Source organism: Marmota monax, unplaced genomic scaffold (genome assembly GCF_021218885.2).
Source record: "Marmota monax isolate L192 unplaced genomic scaffold, Marmota_monax_Labrador192_F-V1.1 WCK01_AAM20220418_F8-fsc00711, whole genome shotgun sequence".
NCBI lineage: Eukaryota > Metazoa > Chordata > Mammalia > Rodentia > Sciuridae > Marmota > Marmota monax.
In genome coordinates, this window is record NW_026692887.1 from 123,647 (window position 1) to 148,935 (window position 25,289).

The 25,289-nt window shown below is 38.0% G+C and overlaps 1 protein-coding gene across 1 annotated transcript in view; it reads left to right on the plus strand.

The window, feature by feature from the left end:
- Sh3bgrl2 (SH3 domain binding glutamate rich protein like 2) overlaps positions 1-25,289 on the plus strand; it is an 81,667-nt gene that overhangs the window by 33,570 nt on the left and 22,808 nt on the right. The window contains exon 2 of the mRNA XM_046450573.2: positions 16,819-17,004. Coding sequence (XP_046306529.1) covers positions 16,819-17,004 — 186 coding nt within the window. The remainder of the gene's footprint in view (positions 1-16,818; positions 17,005-25,289) is intronic.

The window sequence follows — 25,289 nt, forward strand, 5'->3', positions numbered from 1 at the left end:
TTAGGGCTTATTCTATGCCTCTGCTGTCTTCCCCAACAATGAAACATTGGTGAGTGGCTCAATTAGGAATGTGTGCAGGGAACAGAGAATCTGACCAACTCCAGCTTAAACAGTGGTGTCATGGTGTCTCCTGGGAAATCTGGAGGCTGAACTTCATTGGGGCTTGCATTACTGGGATTCTTTTGTCCTTTACCTGATTCCTGTTCCCTCAAGGGTAAAAGGATCCCCTGCCACCCCCATCTCTAGCTCTCACACCTGGATTCCAAGCAAGGAGACCAGGAGGGACAGGGCCAAAGGCCTATGCATCTTAATCTGTCTGCTGCACCAGGAGGGCAAAGCTGTTTTAGGCACACCTCTCTGGCCCCAATCTGTGTCATGTGGCTGTGTCAGCTACATGGGTGGTAGGGAAATTAGAACTTTAGTTTTTTCAGCCCCCACAGGGAGGGAGTGGCTTTGGAGTAACTTTACAGTGTCTGCCATAGTACTTCATGCCATTTGTATCCTCTTTATTTTTTCCCACATTTTATTTTATTGGTACGGTATAGTTGTACATATTGGTGGGATTTGTTGTTACATATTTGTACATGCACACAATTTAAAATATAGTTTGGCCAATATCACCCCCCATCACTCCTCCCTCCTTTCCCATGCTTTACCCCTTGGTCTCTTTCCTCTATTGATCTCCCTTTGATTTTCATGCGATCCACCCCCACTTGCTGTCCATTTTTCCTCTCTAGCTTTCACATATGAGAGAAAATATACCACCTTTAGCCTCTGCATTTGACTTATTTTTCTTATCATGATGGTCTCTCTAGTTCCATCTGTTTTCCTTCAAATGCCATAATTTCATTTTTATTTATGGCTGAATAAACCTTCACTGTGTATGTTGTACATTTTCTTCATTCATTTATCCATTGATGGACACTCAGGCTGGTTCCATAGTTTGGCTATGCTATTGTGAATTGTGCTAATATAAACATGGGATGCATGTATCACTGTAATATGATGAGTTCAGTTCTTCAGGGTAGATAATAAGGAGTGGTGTAGCTGGTTCATACAGTATCCTTTTATGACAAGGTAATGCCTAGTGCGTCTAAGAGTCAAGTGTTATTTAAAGAATTTTCCATGAAATCACATATCTCTGAGTTACCTGTTCAATTGCTGAAAAGTTCCTGGGGTTTTTGACAGGGAAAAGAGCCTTGTCCCATCCTCCCTTTTTAGTTGAAAGGAGGAGTTGTCTTGGGGCCCTCTGCCTCCTCTAGTCCAGTTTATCCTCTTCTTTGCTAATTTTGTCAAGTTTTAAGAACATCTCTCTTTCACTCTTCTCTTTCCTCTTCCTGCCTTTTGACTTTTTTCCATTTGAGATACATAAAAAGCCCTGACCAGCTTACGTCTACCTCATGTCATTAAAAAAAAAAAAAAAAAAAAGGAAGCTGTGGGTTTGAAGTATGAAAGTAGGTGAAATAAAACCTATTGCCTTTGAAAATACTTAGATACCATTTTATACTTTTGGCAGAAAGCTACATCTAGGGCAAAGAGGGAAAAGCTGATATGTTTGAATGAACAGTTGAGCAAGTGTCTTTTACTTCTTAGCTCTTATTTAATTCTCCACTAGACCTATTGAAAAAAGAAGGCTACTGGTTTCATTTCATGGATTTGGAAACTGAGGCTGATAAAGAAGCTAAGTAATTTCTCTAAGACAACCCAAATGACAGGACCCAGATTAAAACCTAATTAGTCTTATCTCTAAAGTACATGGGTTCTTTTTCTTTCTTTCAGTTCTCCTCTTTGTCCTTTGTGCCTCATTTGTCTATAATTAAACTTAGTTTCCCACAGTTGTTCATATTCAATCTCAATTTTTTGAAAAATAAAACCATCTTACTCAAATTGTTTATGCCTCCTCATCTACTAGTGCTTCCAAAGGTCCCAGGGTGCTGCTGAATCAGCTGTGCACACTCAGAATTTAAACATGATGAGACATGTCTTGAAGCCTCTGGAAGAAATTTCCAGGGTCTTCCTAATTATATAAATTAACTGGCAACCTCCTGGCAAAGCTCTAATCCTACAAGAGGGAGTAAAGGCATGCAAGTTTACTTAGAGGTCATTGTCACAGAGTAGGGGATAAATCTGAGTCAATTGCGATGTAATTTATTTAGCTTGTCTTCTGATCGACTCCCTTGGGACTCTTGGGGCCAGAAGGTTGCCAGTGAAAGCTACAGCGTCTTTACTAAGATTTCCATGGGTTGCTAAGTGTCCATGCTTTGTCAGCAAATGCTGCAGCACAGCCTGGACAGCTGCCAGGGGGCCTATGGCTGTGGTTCATGAAGGCTTGGGTGCAGGTATTAGGGCCATCTGTAGATCCTAGAGTAGAAAAGGTAAAGGTTTATCTGTGTTATGGCTGGGAAGACAGCTTGATGCACATCTAAGGAGCTTGTTTCAGAGCTCCTGGAAGTATTTGGGGGAAATGGTTCAGGACGTTAGAACCCTGTGATAGCAATTGGAGGCAGAATCAGGGAAATACCAACATTTTTGCTTAATTCTCAGTTGCCATCAATTTGTAATGTATTAACAATTTAAAATCATTTGAGTAAAGCAGCACATTATGTTCTTGCAATTTTAAAAATTAACTAATAGAATTTAAACATACAATCTTAAAACTTTCTTCATACCTTGTCAAAGCTAGAAGCAAAGTGTTTAAAAACATTCAGGATCTAGAGATTCTTCTGAATTATTTTGGTTATTTCCAGTTAGAGATAGAATCCTAGAACATACTTTTTAAATTAAGGATTGAGAAACACTGGTGTTTGATCCACTTTTCTGTTAGACTAAACCTGTTACATTTATTCCTGAATTAAATTAGCAAGTGAGTTTGAATAGCTTTTCTTTAATTTCACCTAGAAATCTCTGATGTTCCTTGCTGAAGTGATAATTCTTTAATCATCCATTCAGTTAATGTTTATTGAAGACCACCTGAGTGCGCCAGTCCCTGTGTTTACAAAACTGGCATTGTGGAGGAAGTGGTGAGGGAAAGAAAAAAGGGGAGATAGATGAGTAGATAAAATTTTAATAAATGGAGACAATAAAGCATCAGCAAAGTGATTAGAGTGAGGGCTGTCTGAGACCCAAGGAAAAAGTACTGACTCGAGTGTCTTGCTGCCCTTCAAGTACTTGCAAACATTTTGTGTATTTATTAACAAGTGTGTATTGAGTGTCTGTTGTGTGCCAGCCACCACTGGTGATACAGCAGTAGGCAAATCAGAGAAAACCCCTGCCCTCGGGTAGTTTATATTCTAGTAGGGGGAGGTGGATAGACAAACATGTGCATGTTACATGCTAAATGCTATGGTGAAAAAACATTGAAAGGGTGAAGTTCTGCAGTGGCTGGTTAAAATGTAAAATCTGGTGGGCAGGGGAAGGCTCACTGAGAAAGTGAACTTTGAACCGTAAATTAAGAACGAAGATCTGAAATCCAACCCAACAGGTGGACAAGCTTTTCCTGCACAGGGTATTTAGTAATTAGTTTAGACTTTGGGGACCACACTTTCTCTATTGCAACTACCCAACGCTGCCATTGTAGGGCAAATTAAGCCATAGACAACATGTAAAATGAATGAGTGTTGATTTGTTTCCACATAGCTTTATTCGTGGTACTGAAATTTGTATTCATATAATTTTATATGTCATGAAATATTATTTTGATTGTTTTCCAATCATCTAAATATGTACAGGTAATTTTCAGCTGCAGGCCATATAAAAATAGTGATATTTTGCCTGTTCCCAGTTTAACCCAAGAGATTTGGCAGTGTTTCTTCCCTTCAGTTGCTGTGTATGGTATGTAATGATGTATAGTGATAAAGTGAATGCAACTTTCATCCTTTTGTAGATATCTTCCTGTTTTAGGTCCAATACCCTGGTTGCTGCTTTATGAAGAAAGTAGTGAAAATTCATCCATTGATCCAGTTACAAATATTTACTCACTTATTTTTTTCTTTAAAAATTATACATGATGGCAGAATGTAATTCATTTCATATTACACATATAGAACACAATTTTTCAAGTCACTGATTGTACACAAAGTATTTTCACACTATTCGTGTCTTCATACATGTACTTAGGGTAATAGTGTCTAACTCATTCCATCTTCATTCCTATCGCCTTTCCCCCTAACTTCCCCTCCCACCCCTTTCCCCTATCTGAAAGTTCCTCCATTCCTCCCATGCTCCCCCACCATCACCATTATGAGTCAGTATTCTCATATCAAAGAAAACATTCGGCCTTTGGTTTTTTGGGATTGAATTACTTCATTTAGTATTATATTCTCCAACTCCAATCATTTACCTGCAAATGTCATGATTTTACTCTCTTTTAATGCTGAGTAATATTCCTTTGTGTATATATGCCAAAGTTTCCCTATCCATTTGTCTACTGAAGGGCATCTGGGTTGGTTCCACAATTTAGCTATTGTAAATTGTGCTGCTATAAACATTGATATGGCTGTGCCCCTGTAGTATGCTGCTTTTAAGTCTTTTGGGATAAACCTAGGAGTGGTATAAACCTAGGAGGGTCAAATGGTGGTTCCATTCTCAGCTTTCCAGGGAATCTCCATACTGCTTTCCACATTGGCTGCACCAATTTGCAGTCCCACCAGGAATGTATGAGTGTGCCTTTTCCCCCACATCTTCACCAACACTTATTCTTTGTATTCTTGATAGCTGCCGTTCTTACTCTAGCATTTCTCTAATTGCTAGAGATGTTGAACATTTTTTCATGTTTGTTGACTGATTATATATCCTCTTCTGAGAAGTGTCTGATCAGTTCCTTGGCTCATTTATTGATTGGGTTATTTGTTTTTTCTGTGTTAAGTTTTTTGAGTGCTTCTCCTGGTCTTGTACCACTTAGTACCTGTATTCTTACCCTTGATTATTGTTATCATTATTATTATTACCTTGATTATTACATTATTTTTCATTCTTCTTTAGTTAACATCAACACATTTGAACTAGTTTTTGCATATCATGTATTTCCTCATTAAGCTTTCAAATAAAATCTTGAACAAACATGTGTGGGAGGCCATCCTTGCACGTGATTTGAGTTATCTCCCTGGCTGGGTGAGAGGCGCATAGACTCAGCCATGTCAGAGCCTTCCCCACCCTGTCCCAGGTACAAGGGCGTGCCTGGCCACTGACCCAAAGACCCAGTCGCTGGCCCTGACCTTGGGATGCTGCCCCCCTTAACCTTCATTGGATGGGATGTTTCCTTGAATTTTTTGTTCCCCAATAAAAGCTCACTCCCTGGCTTGTTCTCCCTCTCTTGCTAGCCTGTTCTGTAAACTTCGCCACCGCATTAGGTGGCTGGAGGCGGGAGCTAGGAGAAGCCGGCTGGGAGCTGGGAAATAAAGGTAAATGAGAGTCTGTCTCTTTAATTTTAAAACTCACTAGCAATTTTTTATGCATGGAACCTTCTTTTATGAAGCCAGCACTGGTCGCATGGCAGAAACGTGTTTAAAAAAAAAAAAAAAAAAGTTTTTTGAGTGCTTTATATATCCTAGAGATTAGTTCTCTGATGTGCTTGAGGTAAAGATTTGCTCCCATTCTGTAGGCTCTCTATTCACCCCACTGATTGTTTCTTTTGCTGTCACTCACTTATTTTTAATTTATGTCTTGCAGTTTTTGTTTCCAGGCTCTACTGTGTGGTAATAGCTTTTATTTAGAAATCTTCCTGATAACACAGTATTTCTAAAGATATTTGAAGCAGCAGTTGAGAATTTTATCAGGTGGTATTACACTTGGGTGCAAACTATAGGAAACTGGATAAAGAGTGGCTTACCTTGTTAGGGGTTTGTTTGTCTGATATAGAAAAGTTTAGAGTAGGCTGTGCAAGCGAAGACTGGGGTGGCAGCTGTGACATGTTATCAAGGACCTGGATTCCTGCTTGCTTAATCTTGGCATTTGTTTTCACCTTGTGAAATAGTTTCTATACCTCCAGGTACTGTGTCTTCCTACTTCTCTGACCCATTTTTGTTAATTTTCTTCATGACCTTCAAGAACCTTTAAAAAACATAAACATAAATCATTGTAAATGTACTCCAAATTTTCTCCATTTTTTTTCCACAAACAAGGAAAGAGAAGGCTGAGGGCAAAAGGAGACTTTGTCTTAAAGTGGAGTCTTTTCAAGGACAGTTTGCCTTACATCTCCTTGGCCAAAACTAAATCATGAAATCACTTCTACCTACAGAAGCATTTGTGTAAACAGGTTTTTGTAATTGAACACATTGCTCTCCTAACAAAGCAAACTTCTTTTATTAAGAAAGGGAAATTGGTTACTGGGTAAATAGAAACTCTCTGCCTTGGCTAATAAGTGTATTTAAATAAAAACAAACATGGGAGTTATAGGTACCTTCCACCCATGAATAAGTTGACACAGATGAGTCAGAGATTGTTGTCCCACAATTTACTACTCCTTCATTTGCTCAGTAGGTTTTTAAAATATAAATTGTAAGTTGCATTACATTTCAGAAAAGCTGAAACATGGAGATAATAAAACTCATTGTGTGAAGGAAGTGATTGTGCATGGTATTGTTATTTGGACTCTGGGATCATACCCAGCACATGAGGTACCCTTGGTGGCTTCCTATTGCTACATGGGAAGCTTTTTTGTCATCTGGGATCCACCCTGAAGGCCATGAGCTCTAAACCATCTCTGCCTGGAAAGCTTGGACCCCAGTGTTTTAGGCCACAGTCACCTCTGCAGATCTTAAAAACAATCGGTAATGGTGTGACTCATATTCTTTCCTGATGCTAAGACCACAAACATCCATTGGGAAACTTCCTTCTCTGGGTTAATTTTTTTCCAGTTTGTATAGTGGGTGATTTGCTATAGTATTAACTACTTATATGGGTCTTAGTTTTTTTTCTTTTTTCTTCCATTTCTTCTTATTTTTTTAAAATTTTTTTTTGGTAGTTGTAGATGGACAGTGTGCCTTTATTTTATTTATTTTTATGCGGTGCTAAGGATTAAACTCAGTGCTTCATACATGATAGGGAAGTGCTTGCTACTGAGCTATAGCCCAAGTCTTCATTTCTTCTTTTTACTCATTTAGCTTTTCATGAAAGAGTCAGGAATCATGGGGATCAGTGGCTAGCAAAAGGCTTCAGATTGTGCCTCTTGTCACAACCTGAGCACTTGGTTTATAGGAAAAACAGCATCTCTGTGCCATGGACCACTCCCCTCCTGGCTGTTCTCCATATGAAGCTAGAATACTGCTGGTCTGTATGTCTACCTCTTTCTCTCCAAATACATTCTTTCTATTAAATATTTTGAATATTGGTACATTTATTTATTTATTTAATTTTTATTGTTGGTTGTTCAAAACATTACATAGTTCTTGATATATCATATTTCACACTTTGATTCAAGTGGGTTATGAACTCCCATTTTTACCCCGTATACAGATTGCAGAATCACATCAGTTACACATCCATTGATTTACATATTGCCATACTAGTGTCTGTTGTATTCTGCTGCCTTTCCTATCCTCTACTATCCCCCTCCCCTCCCCTCCCCTCCCCTCTTCTCTCTCTACCCCCTCTACTGTAATTCATTTCTCCCCCTTGTATTTTTTTCCCTTTCCCCTCACTTCCTCTTGTATGTAATTTTGTATAACCCTGAGGGTCTCCTTCCATTTCCATGCAATTTCCCTTTTCTCTCCCTTTCCCTCCCACCTCTCATCCCTGTTTAATGTTAATCTTCTTCTCATGCTCTTCGTCCCTACTCTGTTCTTAGTCACTCTCCTTATATCAAAGAAGACATTTGGCATTTGTTTTTTAGGGATTGGCTAGCTTCACTTAGCATAATCTGCTCTAATGCCATCCATTTCCCTGCAAATTCTATGATTTTGTCATTTTTTAATGCAGAGTAATACTCCATTGTGTATAAATGCCACATTTTTTTTATCCATTCGTCTATTGAAGGGCATCTAGGTTGGTTCCACAGTCTAGCTATTGTGAATTGTGCTGCTATGAACATCGATGCAGCAGTGTCCCTGTAGCATGCTCTTTTTAGGTCTTTAGGGAATAGACCGAGAAGGGGAATAGCTGGGTCAAATGGTGGTTCCATTCCCAGCTTTCCAAGAAATCTCCATACTGCTTTCCAAATTGGCTGCACCAATTTGCAGTCCCACCAGCAATGTACAAGTGTACCCTTTTCCCCACATCCTCGCCAGCACTTGTTGTTGTTTGACTTCATAATGGCTGCCAATCTTACTGGAATGATATGGTATCTTAGGGTGGTTTTGATTTGCATTTCCCTGACTGCTAGAGATGGTGAGCATTTTTTCATGTACTTGTTGATTGATTGTATGTCCTTCTCTGAGAAGTGTCTGTTCAGGTCCTTGGCCCATTTGTTGATTGGGTTATTTGTTTTTCTTATTGTTTAATTTTTTGAGTTTTTTGTATACTCTGGATATTAGGGCTCTATCTGAAGTGTGAGGAGTAAAGATTTGTTCCCAGGATGTAGGCTCCCTATTTACCTCTCTTATTGTTTCTTTTGCTGAGAAAAATCTTTTTAGTTTGAGTAAGTCCCATTTGTTGATTCTAGTTATTAACTCTTGTGCTATGGGTGTCCTATTGAGGAATTTGGAGCCCGACCCCACAGTATGTAGATCGTAGCCAACTTTTTCTTCTATCAGATGGCGTGTCTCTGATTTGATATCAAGCTCCTTGATCCATTTTGAGTTAACTTTTGTGCATGGCAAGAGAAAGGGATTCAGTTTCATTTTGTTGCATATGGATTTCCAGATTTCCCAGCACCATTTGTTGAAGATGCTATCCTTCCTCCATTGCATGCTTTTAGCCCCTTTATCAAATATAAGATAGTTGTAGTTTTGTGGATTGGTTTCTGTGTCCTCTATTCTGTACCATTGGTCCACCCGCCTGTTTTGGTACCAGTACCATGCTGTTTTTGTTACTATTGCTCTGTAGTATAGTTTGAAGTCTGGTATCGCTATACCGCCTGATTCACACTTCCTGCTTAGCATTGTTTTTGCTATTCTGGGTCTTTTATTTTTCCATGTGAATTTCATGATTGCTTTCTCTATTTTTACAAGAAATGCCGTTGGGATTTTGATTGGCATTGCATTAAACCTATAGAGAACTTTTGGTAATATCGCCATTTTGATGATGTTAGTTCTGCCTATCCATGAACAGGGTATATTTTTCCATCTTCTAAGATCTTCTTCTATTTCTCTCTTTAGGGTTCTGTAGTTTTCATTGTATAAGTCTTTCACCTCTTTTGTTAGGTTGATTCCCAAGTATTTTATTTTTTTTTTTGAGGATATTGTGAATGGAGTGGTTGTCCTCATTTCCATTTCAGAGAATTTGTTGCTGATATACAGGAATGCCTTTGATTTATGCGTGTTGATTTTATATCCTGCCACTTTGCTGAATTCATTTATTAGCTCTAATAGTTTCTTTGTAGACCCTTTGGGGTCTGCTAGGTATAGAATCATGTCACCTGCAAATAGTGATAATTTAAGTTCTTCTTTTCCTATTTTTATGCCTTTAATTTCTTTCGTCTGTCTAATTGCTCTGGCCAGTGTTTCGAGAACTATTTTGAACAGAAGTGGTGAGATCCCAGTCTTGTTCCAGATTTTAGAGGGAATGCCTTCAATTTTTCTCCATTCAGAATGATGCTAGCCTGAGGCTTAGCATAGATTGCTTTTACAATATTGAGGTATGTTCCTGTTATCCCTAGTTTTTCTAGAGTTTTGAACCTAAAGGGATGCTGTACTTTGTCGAATGCTTTTTCTGCATCGATCAATATGATCATATGGTTCTTATCTTTAAGTCTATTGATGTGGTGGATAACATTTATTGATTTCCATATATTGAACCAGCCTTGCATCCCAGGGATGAATCCTACTTGATCATGGTGCACAATTTTTTTGATATGTTTTTGTATCCCATTCGCCAGAATTTTATTGAGGATTTTTGCATCTAGATTCATTAGAGATATTGGTCTGTAGTTTTCTTTCTTTGAAGTGTCTTTGTCTGGTTTAGGAATCAGGGTGATGTTGGCCTCATAGAATGAATTTGGAAGTTCTCCCTCTTTCTCTATTTCCTGGAATAGCTTGAAAAGTATTGGTATTAGTTCTTCTTTAAAGGTTTTGTAAAACTTTGCTGTATACCCATCCGGTCCTGGGCTTTTCTTAGTTGGTAGTCTTTTGATGGCTTCTTCTATTTCCTCAATTGATATTGGTCTATTTGAGTCAGGAGGATACAGACAACCTAATCTGGGAGATCATATGACTCAAGAAATTTATCGATGCCTTCACTATCCTCTATTTTATTGGAGTATAAGGATTCAAAATAATTTCTAATTATCTTCTGTATTTCTGAAGTGTCTTTTGTGATATTGCCTTTTTCATCCCGTATGCTAGTAATTTGAGTTCTCTCTCTTCTTCTCTTCGTTAGCATGGCTAAGGGTCTTTGATCTTATTTATTTTTTCAAAGAACCAACTTTTAGTTTTGTCCATTTTTTCAATTGTTTCTTTTGTTTCGATTTCATTAATTTCAGCTCTGATTTTAATTATTTCTTGCCTTCTACTTCTTTTGCTGTTGTTTTGCTCTTCTTTTTCTAGGATTTAGAGATGAAGTATGAGATCATTTATTTGTTGGTTTTTTCTTTTTTTAAGGAATGAACTCCAAGCAATGAATTTTCCTCTTAGAACTGCTTTCAGTGTGTCCCATAGATTCCGATATGTTGTGTCTGTGTTTTCATTTATCTCTAAGAATTTTTCAATTTCCTCCTTGATGTCTTCTATAACCCATTGATCATTCAGTAACCTATTGTTCATTCTCCAAGTGAGGCATGATTTTTCCTTCCTTCTTTTCTCGTTGATTTTCAGTTTCATTCCATTATGATCAGATAAGATGCATGGTATTATCTCTACTCCTTTATATTGTCTGAGAGTTGCCCTGTGACATAATATATGATCTATTTTTGAGAAGGATCCATGTGCTGCTGAGAAAAAAGTGTAACTGCTTGATGTTGGGTGGTATACTCTATATATGTCAATTAGGTCTAGGTTATTAATAGTGTTATTGAGTTCTATAGTTTCCTTATTCAACTTTTGTTTGGAAGATCTGTCCAGTGGCGAGAGAGGTGTGTTGAAGTCTCCCATGATTATGGTATGGTGGTCTATTAGACTCTTGAACTTGAGAAGAGTTTGTTTGACGAACATAGCTGCACCATTGTTTGGGGCATAAATATTTATGATTGTTATGTCTTGTTGGTGTATGGTTCTCTTAAGCAGTATGTAGTGTCCCTCTTTATCCCTTTTGATTAACTTTGGCTTGAAATCTATTTTATTTGATATGAGTATGGACACTCCTGCTTGTTTCCGAAGTCCATATGAGTGATATGATTTTTCCCAACCTTTCACCTTCAGTCTATGTATGTCTTTTCTTATCAAATGCGTCTCCTATAGGCAGCATATTGTTGGGTCTTGTTTTGTGATCCATTCTACTAGCCTGTGTCTCTTAATTGGTGAGTTTAAGCCATTAACATTTAGGGTTATTATTGAGATATGGGTTGTTCTTCCAGCCATATGTGTTTATTTATGTTACTAAACATGGTTTGTTTCCCTCTTTGATTATTTTTCCCCCCTTTACTGTCCTACCTCCCACTGTTATTTTCCATTTCCTCTTCCTGTAATGCTTTGGCGAGGATGTTTTGAAGAGATGGTTTTCTAGCTGCAAATTCTTTTAACTTTTGTTTATCGTGGAAGGTTTTAATTTCATCTTCCATCATGAAGCTTAATTTTGCTGGATACACAATTCTTGGTTGGAACCCATTTTCTTTCAGTGTTTGAAATATGTTATTCCAGGATCTTCTAGCTTTCAGAGTCTGTGTTGAAAGATCAGCTGTTATCCTGATTGGTTTACCCCTAAATATAATCTGCTTCCTTTCTCTTGTAGCTTTTAAAATTCTCTTCTTATTCTGTATGTTGGGCATCTTCATTATAATGTGTCTAGGTGTGGATCTCTTATGATTTTGCACATTCGGCGTCCTGTAGGCTTCTAGGATTTGGGATTCTGTCTCATTCTTCAAGTCTGGGAAGTTTTCTCGTATTATTTCATTGAATAGACTGCTCATTCCTTTGGTTTGGTCCTCTATACCTTCCTGTATCCCAATGACTCGGTCTCTTTATGTTATCCCATATTTCTTGGATGTTCTGCTCATGGTTTCTTAACAGTCTTACTGAGCTGTCTATGTTCTTTTCCAGTTGAAATACTTTGTCTTCATTGTCTGATGTTCTATCTTCTAAGTGTTCTACTCTGCTGGTAGTATTCTCAATTGAGTTTTTAAGTTGGTTTATTGCTTCCTGCATTTCTAGGATTTCTGTTTGTTTGTTTTTTATAACCTCTATCTCCCTGTATAGTTGATCTTTCGCTTCTTGGATTTGTTTATGTAATTCATTGTCGAAGTGATCTTTCACTGTCTGATTTTGCTGTCTAATGTCTTCCTTGAGACTCCAGATCATCTGAAGCATGTATATCCTGAATTCTTTATCTGACATTCCATCTGCTGCAGCTGTTACCTCTTCTAAAGTTGCGTTGACCTGCATTGCTTGTGGTCCTTTCTTTCCTTTTCTTTTCATACTGCTCACGTTTTTTCTGCTTGGTGAAACTGTTGTGTTATTGAAATTTTCCCCCTATATATTGATATTGCTCTTGTATAGTTGAAAAGTCTCCCTTGCAGGGGCGGGCGGCGGATGTGCTCCTCCTCCAATTGGGGTGATCTGTCTACCATGCTCACAGGCCGCTGGGCCTGTTCTGCTGGTCGGTCGCAGGTCTGCCTACCTTGCAGGCGTGGGCGGCGGCTCTGCTCTGCCCTTACTCCAATTGGGGTGACGTGTCTACCATGCCGGCGGGTCGCTGCGTCTGTTCCGGGCGCGGGAGGCGGCTCTGCTCTGCCCCTACTCCAATTGGGGTGTCGTAACTACCACACCGGCAGGCCGCTGGGCCTGTTTCGGGCGTAGGCAGCGGCTCTGCTCTGCCCCTACTCCAATTGGGGTGACATGACTACCATGCCGGCGGGTCGCTGGGCCTGTTCCGGTCGCGGGCGGCGGCCCTGCTGTGCCACTCTGGCTTGATGACAAAGTGAGAGAGACTCAGGTGTTTGTGACTCACTTTCTTTACCAGGAGACCAACTGTTTCAATATTGGTACATTTATAATGTTAAAAAAATTTAAATAAAGCTCTTGCTCCCGTTTTGTCTCCTCTTCTAGCCAGTTTTTACTTCCCTGACCCTTTTTGTTACTTTCTCACATGACAATCAAACATTTTCTTAAGCTGTAAATATAAGCAATAAATATGTCCATTTTTTCTATAAAGTGAGCCTAATCTATAGATAGTTCTCTCCATTTTCTTTTTTACCTACTGATACAGCTTGCAGATCTTTTGATAACAATGTTAACAATACATACAGAGCTTCTCCCTTTTTCTTTTTAAGTAGCATTGTATTAAAGTGATACCTCTGAAATACAAACCAAGTATGCCTCTCCTGCTTCCCCTTTTAAAATAGAGACATTATTATGTATATTTTGCTCTTTATAGCACTCTGTCATCACTGTTGTTAGTAGGGAAGTGTGCAGCTTTCTGAACATGGTAGTGTTAAGGATGTATATTAATTTTAACATTCTATGATTAATTTTCACACAGAGTTTTAAGATACCCGCCCCAAGGAGGGAGAGGTGTTGAGATATAAACACTTTCAGACATCACTGATGGAGGTGTAAATGAATTTGTCCTTGTTCAGAGTCCTGTATGGATCTATCAGGAACCTGAAAAATGGCTCTGCTCTTGCACACCTGGGTTTCATTCATAGAGCTTTGACATTAAGTCGTGCTGAGAGAGAGAGAGAGTCAAATTTATAACAGTGTTGCCATAGTCTAATGTTTATGTCTCCCCAGAATTCATATGTTTAAACCTAAGCTCCAGTGCAATGACATTAGGAGGTGTGCTGTTGGAAGGTGATTAGGCTCCAGAAAAGTAATTTGTCCTTTCCACCACATGAGGACATGGCAGAAAGCTTCCATCTGAGAACCAGGAAATGGGCCCTCACCAGACTCTAATTCTGGAGCATCTTGATCTTGGATCTCTAAGCCTCCAGAACTGTGAGGAATAAATTTGTTTATATGCCACACGGTCTGGTATTTCATTATAACAGCTCAAATAGAATAAGATGTCCACTATATAAGTTACAAGTATACTAAATGTCCAACAATAGAGTAGTAGTTAGCTGTATATGTACATGATGGGATTCTCAGGCAGATATTAAAATTAATGCTTTTAAAAAATGTCAGTGTCTAGAGAAAGTATTTATGATATGTCGTTGAATGAAAGGAGCAAGACACAGACTGTTTTACCAAGTGTGATCCTGTGAAAGGAAAGATCAGTTGTACCACAGGGATTGCATCAACAGATGCAAGTTTGTATCAGTGTGTATAGGGTGGGGTAGGGAAGTAAGGAAGCCATGTTGTCTTTTCTGTATCCTAGTAATGAGAATATATGAGTTTTAAAGTGGCCACAGTTTGGGGTAAAGACAATGTTATCTGCATATACTTTATTTGGAAAACCACGATTTTATTATATATCTTGATTTTTTTATTACTATCATAAATATTTAAAATGTGTTGGAGTTATGGAGCTCTCAGAGCAGAAAGTTTAAGTTCATTTCTCTAAATTTTGACAGTGGTTGCCTAGTAGTAGCATTATAGGTCACTATTTGTTTTATTATTTCCTGAACAAATGCAAATAACTTGCTTTATAAACAAACTGGATCACAAAGGATATCGGATATCATAGTATGCTAAGAAGGCATTGTTATGGTTTGGATCTGGAATGTCTCCTGGAAGCTCTGTTGAAGGCCTGGTCCCCAATGCTGCAGTGTTCAGGGGTGGGGCTTTGGGTCAGGGCTCTGACCTCATCAATGGATTAATCCTTTGGTAGCTGAACAGACTAGGTGATTTGGTGAAGACTACAGGCAGGTGGGGCATGATTGGAGGAAGTACGTCACTGGAGAAATGCCCTTGGCACTGTCTTGTGTCTGTTTCCTTCCTCTTTCTTTCTGCTTCCTGGTTCCATGATCTGAGTACCTTTCTTCCACCATGCCCTTCCGCCATGACATTCTGCCTCACTCAGGCCCAAAGCAATGAAGCCAGTCAATTGTGGACTGACACATATGAAATCATGAGCCAAAATAAGTCTTTCCTCTTCCAAGTTATTCTTGTTGGGTGTTTTAGTCACAGTGATGAAAAACTGAGTTAACGTAGAATTTATATACCCAGGGGTAGTGGAGAACCTTTAGAAATATTTTAAGCAGGAAAATGACATGATTGTTTTCACAAGAATATGCTCTAGATCAGAATAAGTAATCACTTTGACTTAAGTTTCCTCATCTATATAACAGGAATAATAAAATCTATCTAGTAGGCTTTTTAGGGGAAATTAAGTAGGAATAAATGATGCTTTTAGGCCAGTTGAAGTTTCAAATAATATAACCACATTTCTGAAACTGTGTATCAGTGAGGCGAAAAAGTAAGCTTTTCAGAAATGAGAAAAGTCTGTATTCAAGAAATTCAGATCACTTTTATAAATTTGTGTTTATAATTGTGACATAATTCTCTCATCTTACAATATCACTGAACTTGAAGTTGACCTATTTTTCCAGCATTTTATTTGTGTCCATACTAACTAACCATCTTGTTAGTCATTCATGAACTTCAACCCAGTGAACAAATGCTCTTTGCACATAGCATATAACACATTTTTTTGTGGGGGTGTTTGGGTAGGATGGAGATAACTGTGTGTAAGAGCTTATTTTGTGAGCATTTTATTTTCTGTGATGAGAGGTCTTTCTAACTGCTTGATCTCTCAAAATGGTTCTTTGCCCTGGCTTTGTAAAATTTTCTTCATCCCTAAGTTTGTTCTTTATGCAGATTCTTCATAATCACTTAGAAAAGGAAATCTTGTTTTATTATGTTTTACATGCCTGTTTAAGACACTGAATATTGTCATCCCATCTGTATTAGTTAATACAGACCCTTAGCTTCTTTAGAAGGTGGATTAACATTTGGCATATCTGTAGATGTGTCCACAGCTCCTCAGGAGCACACCTGACCCCTAGTGACCAAAGAAGGAAAAGTGAAGGATAAGAGGAATGAGAGGGTTAAGAAACTGTTCACAGGAAGATGGTGCTCCTGGTTTCCTCTCACCTTGGAAGCGGAGAACATTTTCCTGTCGTGAACTGATGAACGGATTCTCTCATGGCAGTGGTTATAGCTGTGGAATGTCTGAAAGAGGCTGCTAAGGGGAATAGAAATGCTGCTCTCATCAACGAAATGTTGGCTTCTCAGATGTGGTACCCATAGTTTTCAAATAGTTTTGGGCAGCAGAGCTTTAGTGACTGTAAATGTCAACTACTTGTGGGGTGGGGGTGAGATGGGAAGAGGTCATTGTCCGTGGAGAGCTGTCACTCTCTCCCCTCATGTATGTTCCTTCTGGGCAATCTGATGGAGCCTGGGAAGCGTTCTGGGAAGTCCAGGTAGAGAAGTCTCTACGGAAGGACCTTGTGTAGTCCTGCACTGGATGTCCAGTGTGCAGACAGCGCAGGACATCTCTTTCAAAAACCACCTATTTTTTTGTATCGGTTACCTCTGACAATAAGAAATTGAATCTCATTGTCATGTTTCAGTTTGGAAACATATTTATTGTTTCAGATGAGCATTTCTCCTCTTTTGTTTGTCTTCTCTCTAGATAAAGAAGAAGCAGCAGGATGTGGTTAGATTTCTGGAAGCCAACAAGATAGAGTTTGAAGAGGTGGATATCACAATGTCAGAAGAACAGAGGCAATGGATGTACAAAAACATCCCCCCAGAGAAGAAGCCTGCTCAGGGCAACCCGCTGCCACCTCAGATATTTAATGGCGACCGATACTGTGGAGTAAGTGGCTGGACTGTTACCATATCATTTCATTTTTTTACTCATAGCACATCAACTAGAGTGCAGCTGTTTTTTTTTTTGTTTGTTTTTTTTTTTACAGTGAAGACTGTGACCTCTTCACTCAGGGCCATAATCCAAAGAGGGAAAGCTGGAGGGCATATGAATCCAGCATCACATTCAGTGTGTGCATGTGAGTGGTTGTGTGGTGTCTTGGGTGTGAGTCTGTGTCTGTCTTCCTGTTTCTTTCTGCTTTGAAAGAGGGGGTGGGAAGGGAAAATGTGTGTATGTGTACTTGATACGTTCTAAATGAAGTTTATCTTTCAATTAATACATTTGGTGGGGAAGAGTAGAAGAGGGAATTATTTTTGAATCTTTATCCCTCCGTGGTATAAATAACTACTGAAAACTGATTATAACTCAGAGTTCCATTTTTTATGATTATGAACCAGAGGGATTCCTATGAACTTCTAAAACCTATTAGGTGTCTTTCTGCTATAAGTACCATTTAAGAAGGTGAAGATAATCTTGTTTAATTATCTACCTACTGTCTTAGTCCTTTTGTTAAAAAAACATTTGGTGAACTTCTTTCTAACGAGTAGGTTAGGATTTGCCTTTTGCTGTAGCTTTAAGTACATAGGTCAGTGTTTATTTTGGGACCATAGTTCGTTTGATGAGGCCTGGAGAAGGAGAAGGAGAAGGAGCTGCAGTGCTGAGGTACTTGAGACCATAAATAGCGGGGTTGTCTTTAGGGTGGAGTAAGGGATGATAGTGTGCTTTAGTGACTTCAGAGGAAGCAGTTGCCTTTCCCCAGGGCTCACACAGAATAAGAAGTTGGAAAGTAAAGCCATGAATAGACTGCACAGCTTTCTTAGCTGTAGATGTGTGAGGAGAATCCTGAATGTGGACTAGGCATAACTGGTCCTGGTACTGCCTTACATTGGCCAAGATACCTTTGGAAATTTACTTATCTTTTTAAGCCTGTTTCTCATCTTTAAGCAAAGGAAAGTAGTATCTGTCTTACCTCCAAGGATGTCTTGTCACTGTTTCTAAAGTCCTTCTTATAATACATTATAATATGAAAATAAAGTTTATTATTTTGTGGGTTTTTTAATATCACATATTTTATCTCATATTTTACTGAGTGAAGTGTATTATAACCAAGGCGTGTACTATTCATGCATGACTGCAGAGAATAGAGCGTCCTATTATGCTTGTAGACCAAAGTGAGGAAACAGTTGAAAATAAAACTAAAAATCAAGTAGAGCTAGAAAGCTTAAAACAAAAATCCAGCGATTTTCTCTCCCTAGGACAGGTACGAAAATACCTCTGTGCCTTTTGTAGTGTGGGGGTACTTTCTGGGTGTAGAATTCTAGGTTGAAAGAATTTAAATGCTGTCGCTTCATTATCATCTGCTTTCCAGAACTGCAAGTGAAATGTCTAATGCTGTTTTCCTTGATCTTTTATATGTTTGGGTCAGTCTCTTCCATATAAAGTTTTAAGGTCTCTTATTCAGGTATGTACTCAAAATTTTTTGGTAAATTACTGTCATGTACACTATTTGCATTCATTGTGGTGAGTGCTCAGTGTGCCTTTATAATCAAGAAATTGTATGATTGTATTATTAAATATGTTCTTGTATTGTTTTCTCTGAAACACTTCTCCCTAGTTTTTCCCTGTTGCCTTTGTCTTGAGTGCCTTTTAATTTGGGCATTAGATTTTTCATATAATTTTCTAATCTGCTTTTTCCCTATTATCTCCCTCTTTGATTTTTTGCTCCTTCTTTAACTCTTAATTCTTTCATTTAATTTTTATGTCATTCCCCGCCCCCCTTGTTTTTTAGTCTTTTTTTTTTTTTTTTGCTTTTATTAGTGCATTACATTATACATAATAGTTGGGTTCATTTTGACAAAATCATACATGTATGGTTTTAATTCACTCCATTTTAGTCCTCAGTGCCTCTTCTTTCTTTTCCCTCCTCCCTCCCACTATTCTCTTTCCTCTGCTGGTCTTCCTTTCACTCATTTGTTTATTTTTATTTTTTTACTTTATTTTTTAACAACTAATAATTTTTTTATTTATATATGACAGCAGAATGCATTACAGTTCTTATTACACATATAGAGCACAATTTTTCATATCTCTGGTATTCACACCAATTTGTGTCTTCATACATGAACTTGGGATAATAATGATCATCACATTCCATCATCAACTATAACCCCATACCCCCTCCTTTCCCCTCCTACCCCTCTGCCCTATCTAGAGTTTGTCTATTTCTCCCATGCTCCTTCTATTTATCCCACTATGAATCAGCCTCTTTATATCAAAGAAAACATTCAGCATTTATTTTTTGGGGGATTGGCTAACTTCACTTAGCATTATCTTCTGTAACTTCATCCATTTACCTGCAAATGCCATGATTTTATTCTCTTTTATTGCTGAGTAATATTCCATTGTGTATATGTGCCACATTTTTTTTAGCCATTCATCTATTGAAGGGCATCTAGGTTGGTTCCACCGTTTAGCTATTGTGAATTGTGCTGCTATAAACATTGATGTGGCTGTTTCCTTGTAGTATGCTGTTTTAAGTCGTTTGGGTATAGACCGAGGAGAGGGATAGCTGGGTCAAATGGTGGTTCCATTCCCAGATTTCCAAGGAATCTCCATACTACTTTCCATATTGGCTGCACTAATTTGCAGTCCCATCAGCAATGTATGAGTGTGCCTTTTTCCCCACATCCTTGCCAACATTTATTGTTGTCTGTGTTCTTAATAGCTGCCATTCTTACTAGAATAATATGAAATCACAGAGTAGTTTTGATTTGCATTTCAGTTATTTGGCTCATTTATTGTTTTTGTGTGTGTGTGTGTGTTTAGCTTTTTGAGTTCTTTATACACCCTGGAGATTAGTGCTCTATCTGATGTGCGAGTGGTAAAAATTTGCTCCTAAGATGTAGCCTCTCTATTCACCGCACAGATTGTTTCTTTTGCCAAGAAGTAGCTTTTTAGTTTGAATCCATCCATTTATTGATTCTTGATTTTAATTCTTGTGCTATAGGAGTCTTATTAATGAAGTTGGGGCCTAATCTGACATGATGGAGATTTGGGCTTACTTTTTCTTCTGATAGGCGCAGTGTCTCTGGTTTAATTCCTGGGCTTTGATCCACTTTGAGTTGAGTTTTGTGCATGGTGAGGAATAGAGACTTAATTTCATTTTGTGAATATGGATTTCTAGATTTCTCAGCACCATTTGTTGCAGAGGCTGTCTTTTCTCTAATGTATGTTTTTGGCATCTTTGTCTAATATAAGATAACTGTAGTTTTGTGGGTTAGTCTCTGTGTCCTTTATTCTGTCCACTGATCTACCAGTCTATTTTGGTGCCAATACCATGCTGTTTTTGTTACTATTGCTCTGTAGTATAGTTTAAGATCTGGTATAGTGATGCCACCTGCTTCAGTCTTCCTGCTAAGGATTGCTTTAGCTATTCTGGATCTCTTATTTTTCCAGATGAATTTCATGATTGCTTTTTCCACTTCTATGAGTAATGTCATTGAGATTTTAATTGGGATTGCATTAAATCTGTATACTGCTTTTGGTGGTATGGTCATTTTGACAATATTAATTCTGCCTATCCAAGAACAAGAGAGATCTTTCTTTAATTTCTTTATTTAACATTCTGTAGTTTTCGTTGCAGATGTCTCTCACCTTTTTTGTTAGGTTTATTCCCAAGTATTTTTTTTTTATTTGAGGCTATTGTAAATGGGGTAGTTTTCCTCATTTCCTTTTCAGAGGATTTGTTACTGATATACAGAATTGCCTTTGATTTGTGGGTGTTGATTTTGTATCTTGCTACTTTGCTGAATTTATTTACTAGTTCTCGAAGTTTTCTGGTGGAATTTTTTGGGTCTTCTAGGTATAGCAAATAATTTGAGTTCTTCTTTATCTATTCATATCCCTTTAATTTCTTTCATCTGTCTAATTGCTCTGGCCAGTGTTTCAAGAACTATGTTAAATAGAAATGATGAAAGAGGACATCCCTGTCTTGTTCCAGTTTTTAGAGGGAATGATTTCAATTTTTCTCCTTTAGAATGATGTTGGCCTGGGGCTTAGCATAGATAGCTTTTATAATGTTGAGATACATTCCTGTTATCCCTAGTTTTTCTAGTGTTTTTGAACATGTATGGGTGTTGTATTTTGTCAAATGCTTTTTCTGCATCAATTAAGATGATCATTTGATTCTTTAAGTGTATTGATGTGATGAATTACATTTATTGATTTTCATGTATTGAACCAACCTTGTATTCCTGGGATGAACCCCACTTGATTGTGGTGCACTATCTTTTTTATATGTTTTCGTATTCAATTGCCAGAATTTTATTGAGAAAATTTTGCATCTATGTTCATTAGAGATATTGGTCTGAAGTTTTCTTTCTTTTATGTGTTTTTGCCTGGTTTTGGAATCAGGGTGATATTGGCCTCATAGAATGAGTTTACAAGTGCTCCCTCTTTTTCTATTTCACAAAATAATTTGTAGAATGTAGGTATTAGTTCTTCTTTATAGGCCTTGTAGAACTCAGCTGTGTATCCATCTGGTCCTGAGCTTTTCTTCGTTGGTAGGCTTCTGATGACATCTTCTATTTTCTTGCTTGAAATTGATCTGTTCAAATTGTGTATATCATCCTGATTCAATTTGGGCAACTCATATGCCTCTAGAAATGTCAATGCCTTCCATATTCTCTATTTTATTAGAATACAAGTTTTCAAAATAATTTCTAATTATCTTATGTATTTTTGTAGTGTCTGATGTGATATTTCCTTTTTCATCCCATATGTTAGTGATTTGAGTTTTCCCTCTGCTTCTCTTTGTTAGCATGGCTAAGGGTTTGTCAATTTTATTTATTTTTTTGAAGAACTAACTTTTTGTTTTGTCATCTTTTTCACTTGTTTTTTTGTTTCAATTTCATTGATTTCAGCTCTGATTTTAATTATTTCCTGTGTCCTACTGCTTTTTGATTTGTTCTTCTTTTTCTAGGGCTTTGAGATGTAGTGTTACGTCATTTCTTTGTTGACTTTTTCTTCTTTTAAGGAATGAACTCCATGCAATGTACTTTCCTCTTAGTACTGCCTTCATAATGTCCCAGAGATTTCAATATGTTTTGTCAGTGTTCTCAGTTACCTCTAAGAATTTTTTAATCTCCTCCTTGATGTCTTTTGCAACCCATTGTTCATTCAGTAGCATATTATTTAGTCTCCAGGTGTTGGGATAGTTTTTACTTTTTATTTTATCGTTGATTTCTAATTTCATTCCATTGTGATCTGATAGAATGCAGGGTAGTATCTCTACTCCTTTTTTATTTGTTAAGATTTGCTTTGTGGCATAATATATGGTCTATTTTAGAGAAGGATCCATGTGCTGCTGAGAAGAAAGTGTATTCACTTGTTGAAGGATGAAATATTCTATATGTGTTATTGAGTTCTATACTTTCTTTGTTCAGCTTTTGTTTGGAAGATCTATCCAGTGGTGAAAGAGGTGTGTTAAAATTATCCAGAATTGTTGTGTTGTGGTCAATTTGACTCTTGAACTTGCGAGGAGATTGTTTGATGAACATAGATGCTCCATTGTTTGGGGGATATATATTTATAATTGTTAAGTCTTGTTGGTGTATGGATCCCTTGAGCAGTATGTAGTATCCTTCTTTATCCTTTTTGATTGACTTTAGTTTGAAGTCTACTTTATTTGATATGAGGATGGAAATCCCTGCTTGTTTCTGCAGTCCATGTGAGTGGTATGATTTTTCCCAACCCTTCACCTTCAATCTGTGAATGTCTTTTTCTATGAGATGAGTCTCTTGGAGGCAGCATATTGTTGGGTCTTATTTTTTGACCCAATCAGCTGGCCTATGTCTTTTGATTGGTGAGTTTAGGCTATTAACACTCAGGGTTATTTGTATTCCTAGCCATTTTTTATGTCCACCCACTGCCCATGTATGTCATGGTTCAGGGCTGTAGATGTCTCCAACTTTATCCAAATAATGAAGTTTCTGTTTTTTAAATCTTATGTTGACTGTTTGAGAGAAAGGAGGCCTTGACATCCTTGCTCTATCATTAAAAGCAAAGTCTTCAGAGCCCCTTGAACAGGGGAATGTATTGAATGAATAAAAGAGTATGATGTTGTGAAGTCATGTTAACTTCATTCTCCTTATTTTTACTTCTTTATGACTTCTGAATCTCTCTGTGTCGTGCCCTGTGGAGTCTGGGGAGGTTGTTTCAGGTAGACTGCCTGGGAGCTGGCTAGAGGTTATCATATTGATTAAACTGTGTAAGATAAATGGCATCTTCTCTGCTCCAGTGGTTTTGCTCCCAGGGTAGTGACAACAGCAACTGCTGGAGTGTGTCCTGTCATCCTACTCTGTTCTGGCAGGCCTATTGAAGACAATGTCTGCTTTTATCCACATCAAGTAAATATGACCCTGACAAAGCATTAGAGGGCAACCATCACTAGACCTCATTTATCCACCTGCTCCTGTGCACCTTGCTTTACCCAAGGATGGTTTATGAGTGGTCTCCATGTGGTTGGTTAACCTGTAGAAACCTATCACATCCCAAGTGACAGGATCCAGAGAGTCTGCCCATTCTTCTATACCCTGAATGGACCAGAAATTTATTACTCTATTTCATACCGAATGAACTAAGCATATGGTACATGGAGTAAGGGTGGCCAATGTGGTCAGTGGACTTCCCTCTCACATTTAGCATTAGAATATCCTTTCTGTTGGGAGGAATTTAAGCTGAATGGAAGTTCCCTAGCTGACTATCAGTTCTTCCCACCCAGATTTTGAACACTGAGAGAATGATGAAGAAACAGGTTCAGTTGGAGTCTGTTTGTGGCAGTGAGTATCCAGGGGTGATGGGGCCAGGCCATTGCTGTGTCTGGTGACCTTACACAGCTGAAACTGGGTGTGGCCTGAGTGTGTTCTTGGCTACTCAAAACAACAAATCCTTCCTGTTTCCTAAACTGGTTCTCCAGCTTTAATGTGGGTTCTGTCCTTTCCTCACTATGCCTCCATGGATTCCTTTCCCCTTAAGTTGCCAGTGACCTTTCTAGTTCATTTGCATTCAAGAACCAGAACTGGCACCACCATGTTGTTATTGCTGATTCCCTGGAATGTTCTGCTGTGAGCAGGATTTTTCTCTGCATATCTGGTGATGGGTTCTCAAGATAAACGTCCCAACCCCTAGGCTTTCTGATGAGTTTTAGTGTGTGGTTTAGATTTTAGAAAGCTTGGGTCCTCATGTTCAAGGTTTTAATTCTTTTTTCTTTCTATACAACTGGCATGTGTGGAATGTACTAGAAATGAAATCCATATATACCAAGGAAAAATATTTATTCTCCTTTTATCCCTTTTTTTCCTTTCTGTTTAGCAAGCAGATGATTTGGATTTTTAAATATATTTTTCTTTTTTTTTATTATTAGAAACTTTTATTTTAGTAAAAAACATGTATCGTAAAAATCTTAGCCATTTTAAATGTACAGTTCAGTAATATTAAATTTAATTCACATGGGTGTGAAACAAACCCCCAGAACTTTTTATCTTACAGAATTGAAACTCTGTATCCATTAAACAACTCTCCTCAGCATCCTTCCCAGCCCCTGGCCACCACCATTCTTTCTATTTCTAAGAATTTGACTACTCTAGATACCTCATTCATATAAGTGGAATTGCACAGTGTTTGACCCTTCATGACTGTCTTCTTTCACTTAGCATGATATTCTCAAGGTTTATCCATGTCATGGCTTTGACAAGACTTCCTTTTAAGGCTGTGTACTGTTTCATCCATTCATCCATTAGCAGACATTTGGGTTGCTTCCACCTCCTGGCTGTTGTGAATAGTGCTGCTATGAACATGGGTGTGCAGATTTTAAATTCCGTTTGATCTATATGTCAGAGCAGGGTTCCTAGATCATATGGTAGTTCTACTTTTAATTTTTTAAGGAACAGCCAAACCATTTTCCATGGCTCTTGCAATATTTTATTGTCTCACCAGCAGTGCACTAAAGTTCCAGCTTCTCCATCCTCACTCACACCTGATATTTTCTGTTTTGTTTGGTCAAGTTCTTGTGGTAGTCAGTCTATTGTGTGTGAAGTGGTATCTCATTGTGTTTTTTATTTGCATATCTCTGATGATTAGTGATATTGAATATCTTTTTAATATGTTTGTTAGTCATATTTATTTATTTTGGTACCAGGGATTGAACTCAGGGGTACTCGACCACTGGACCACAT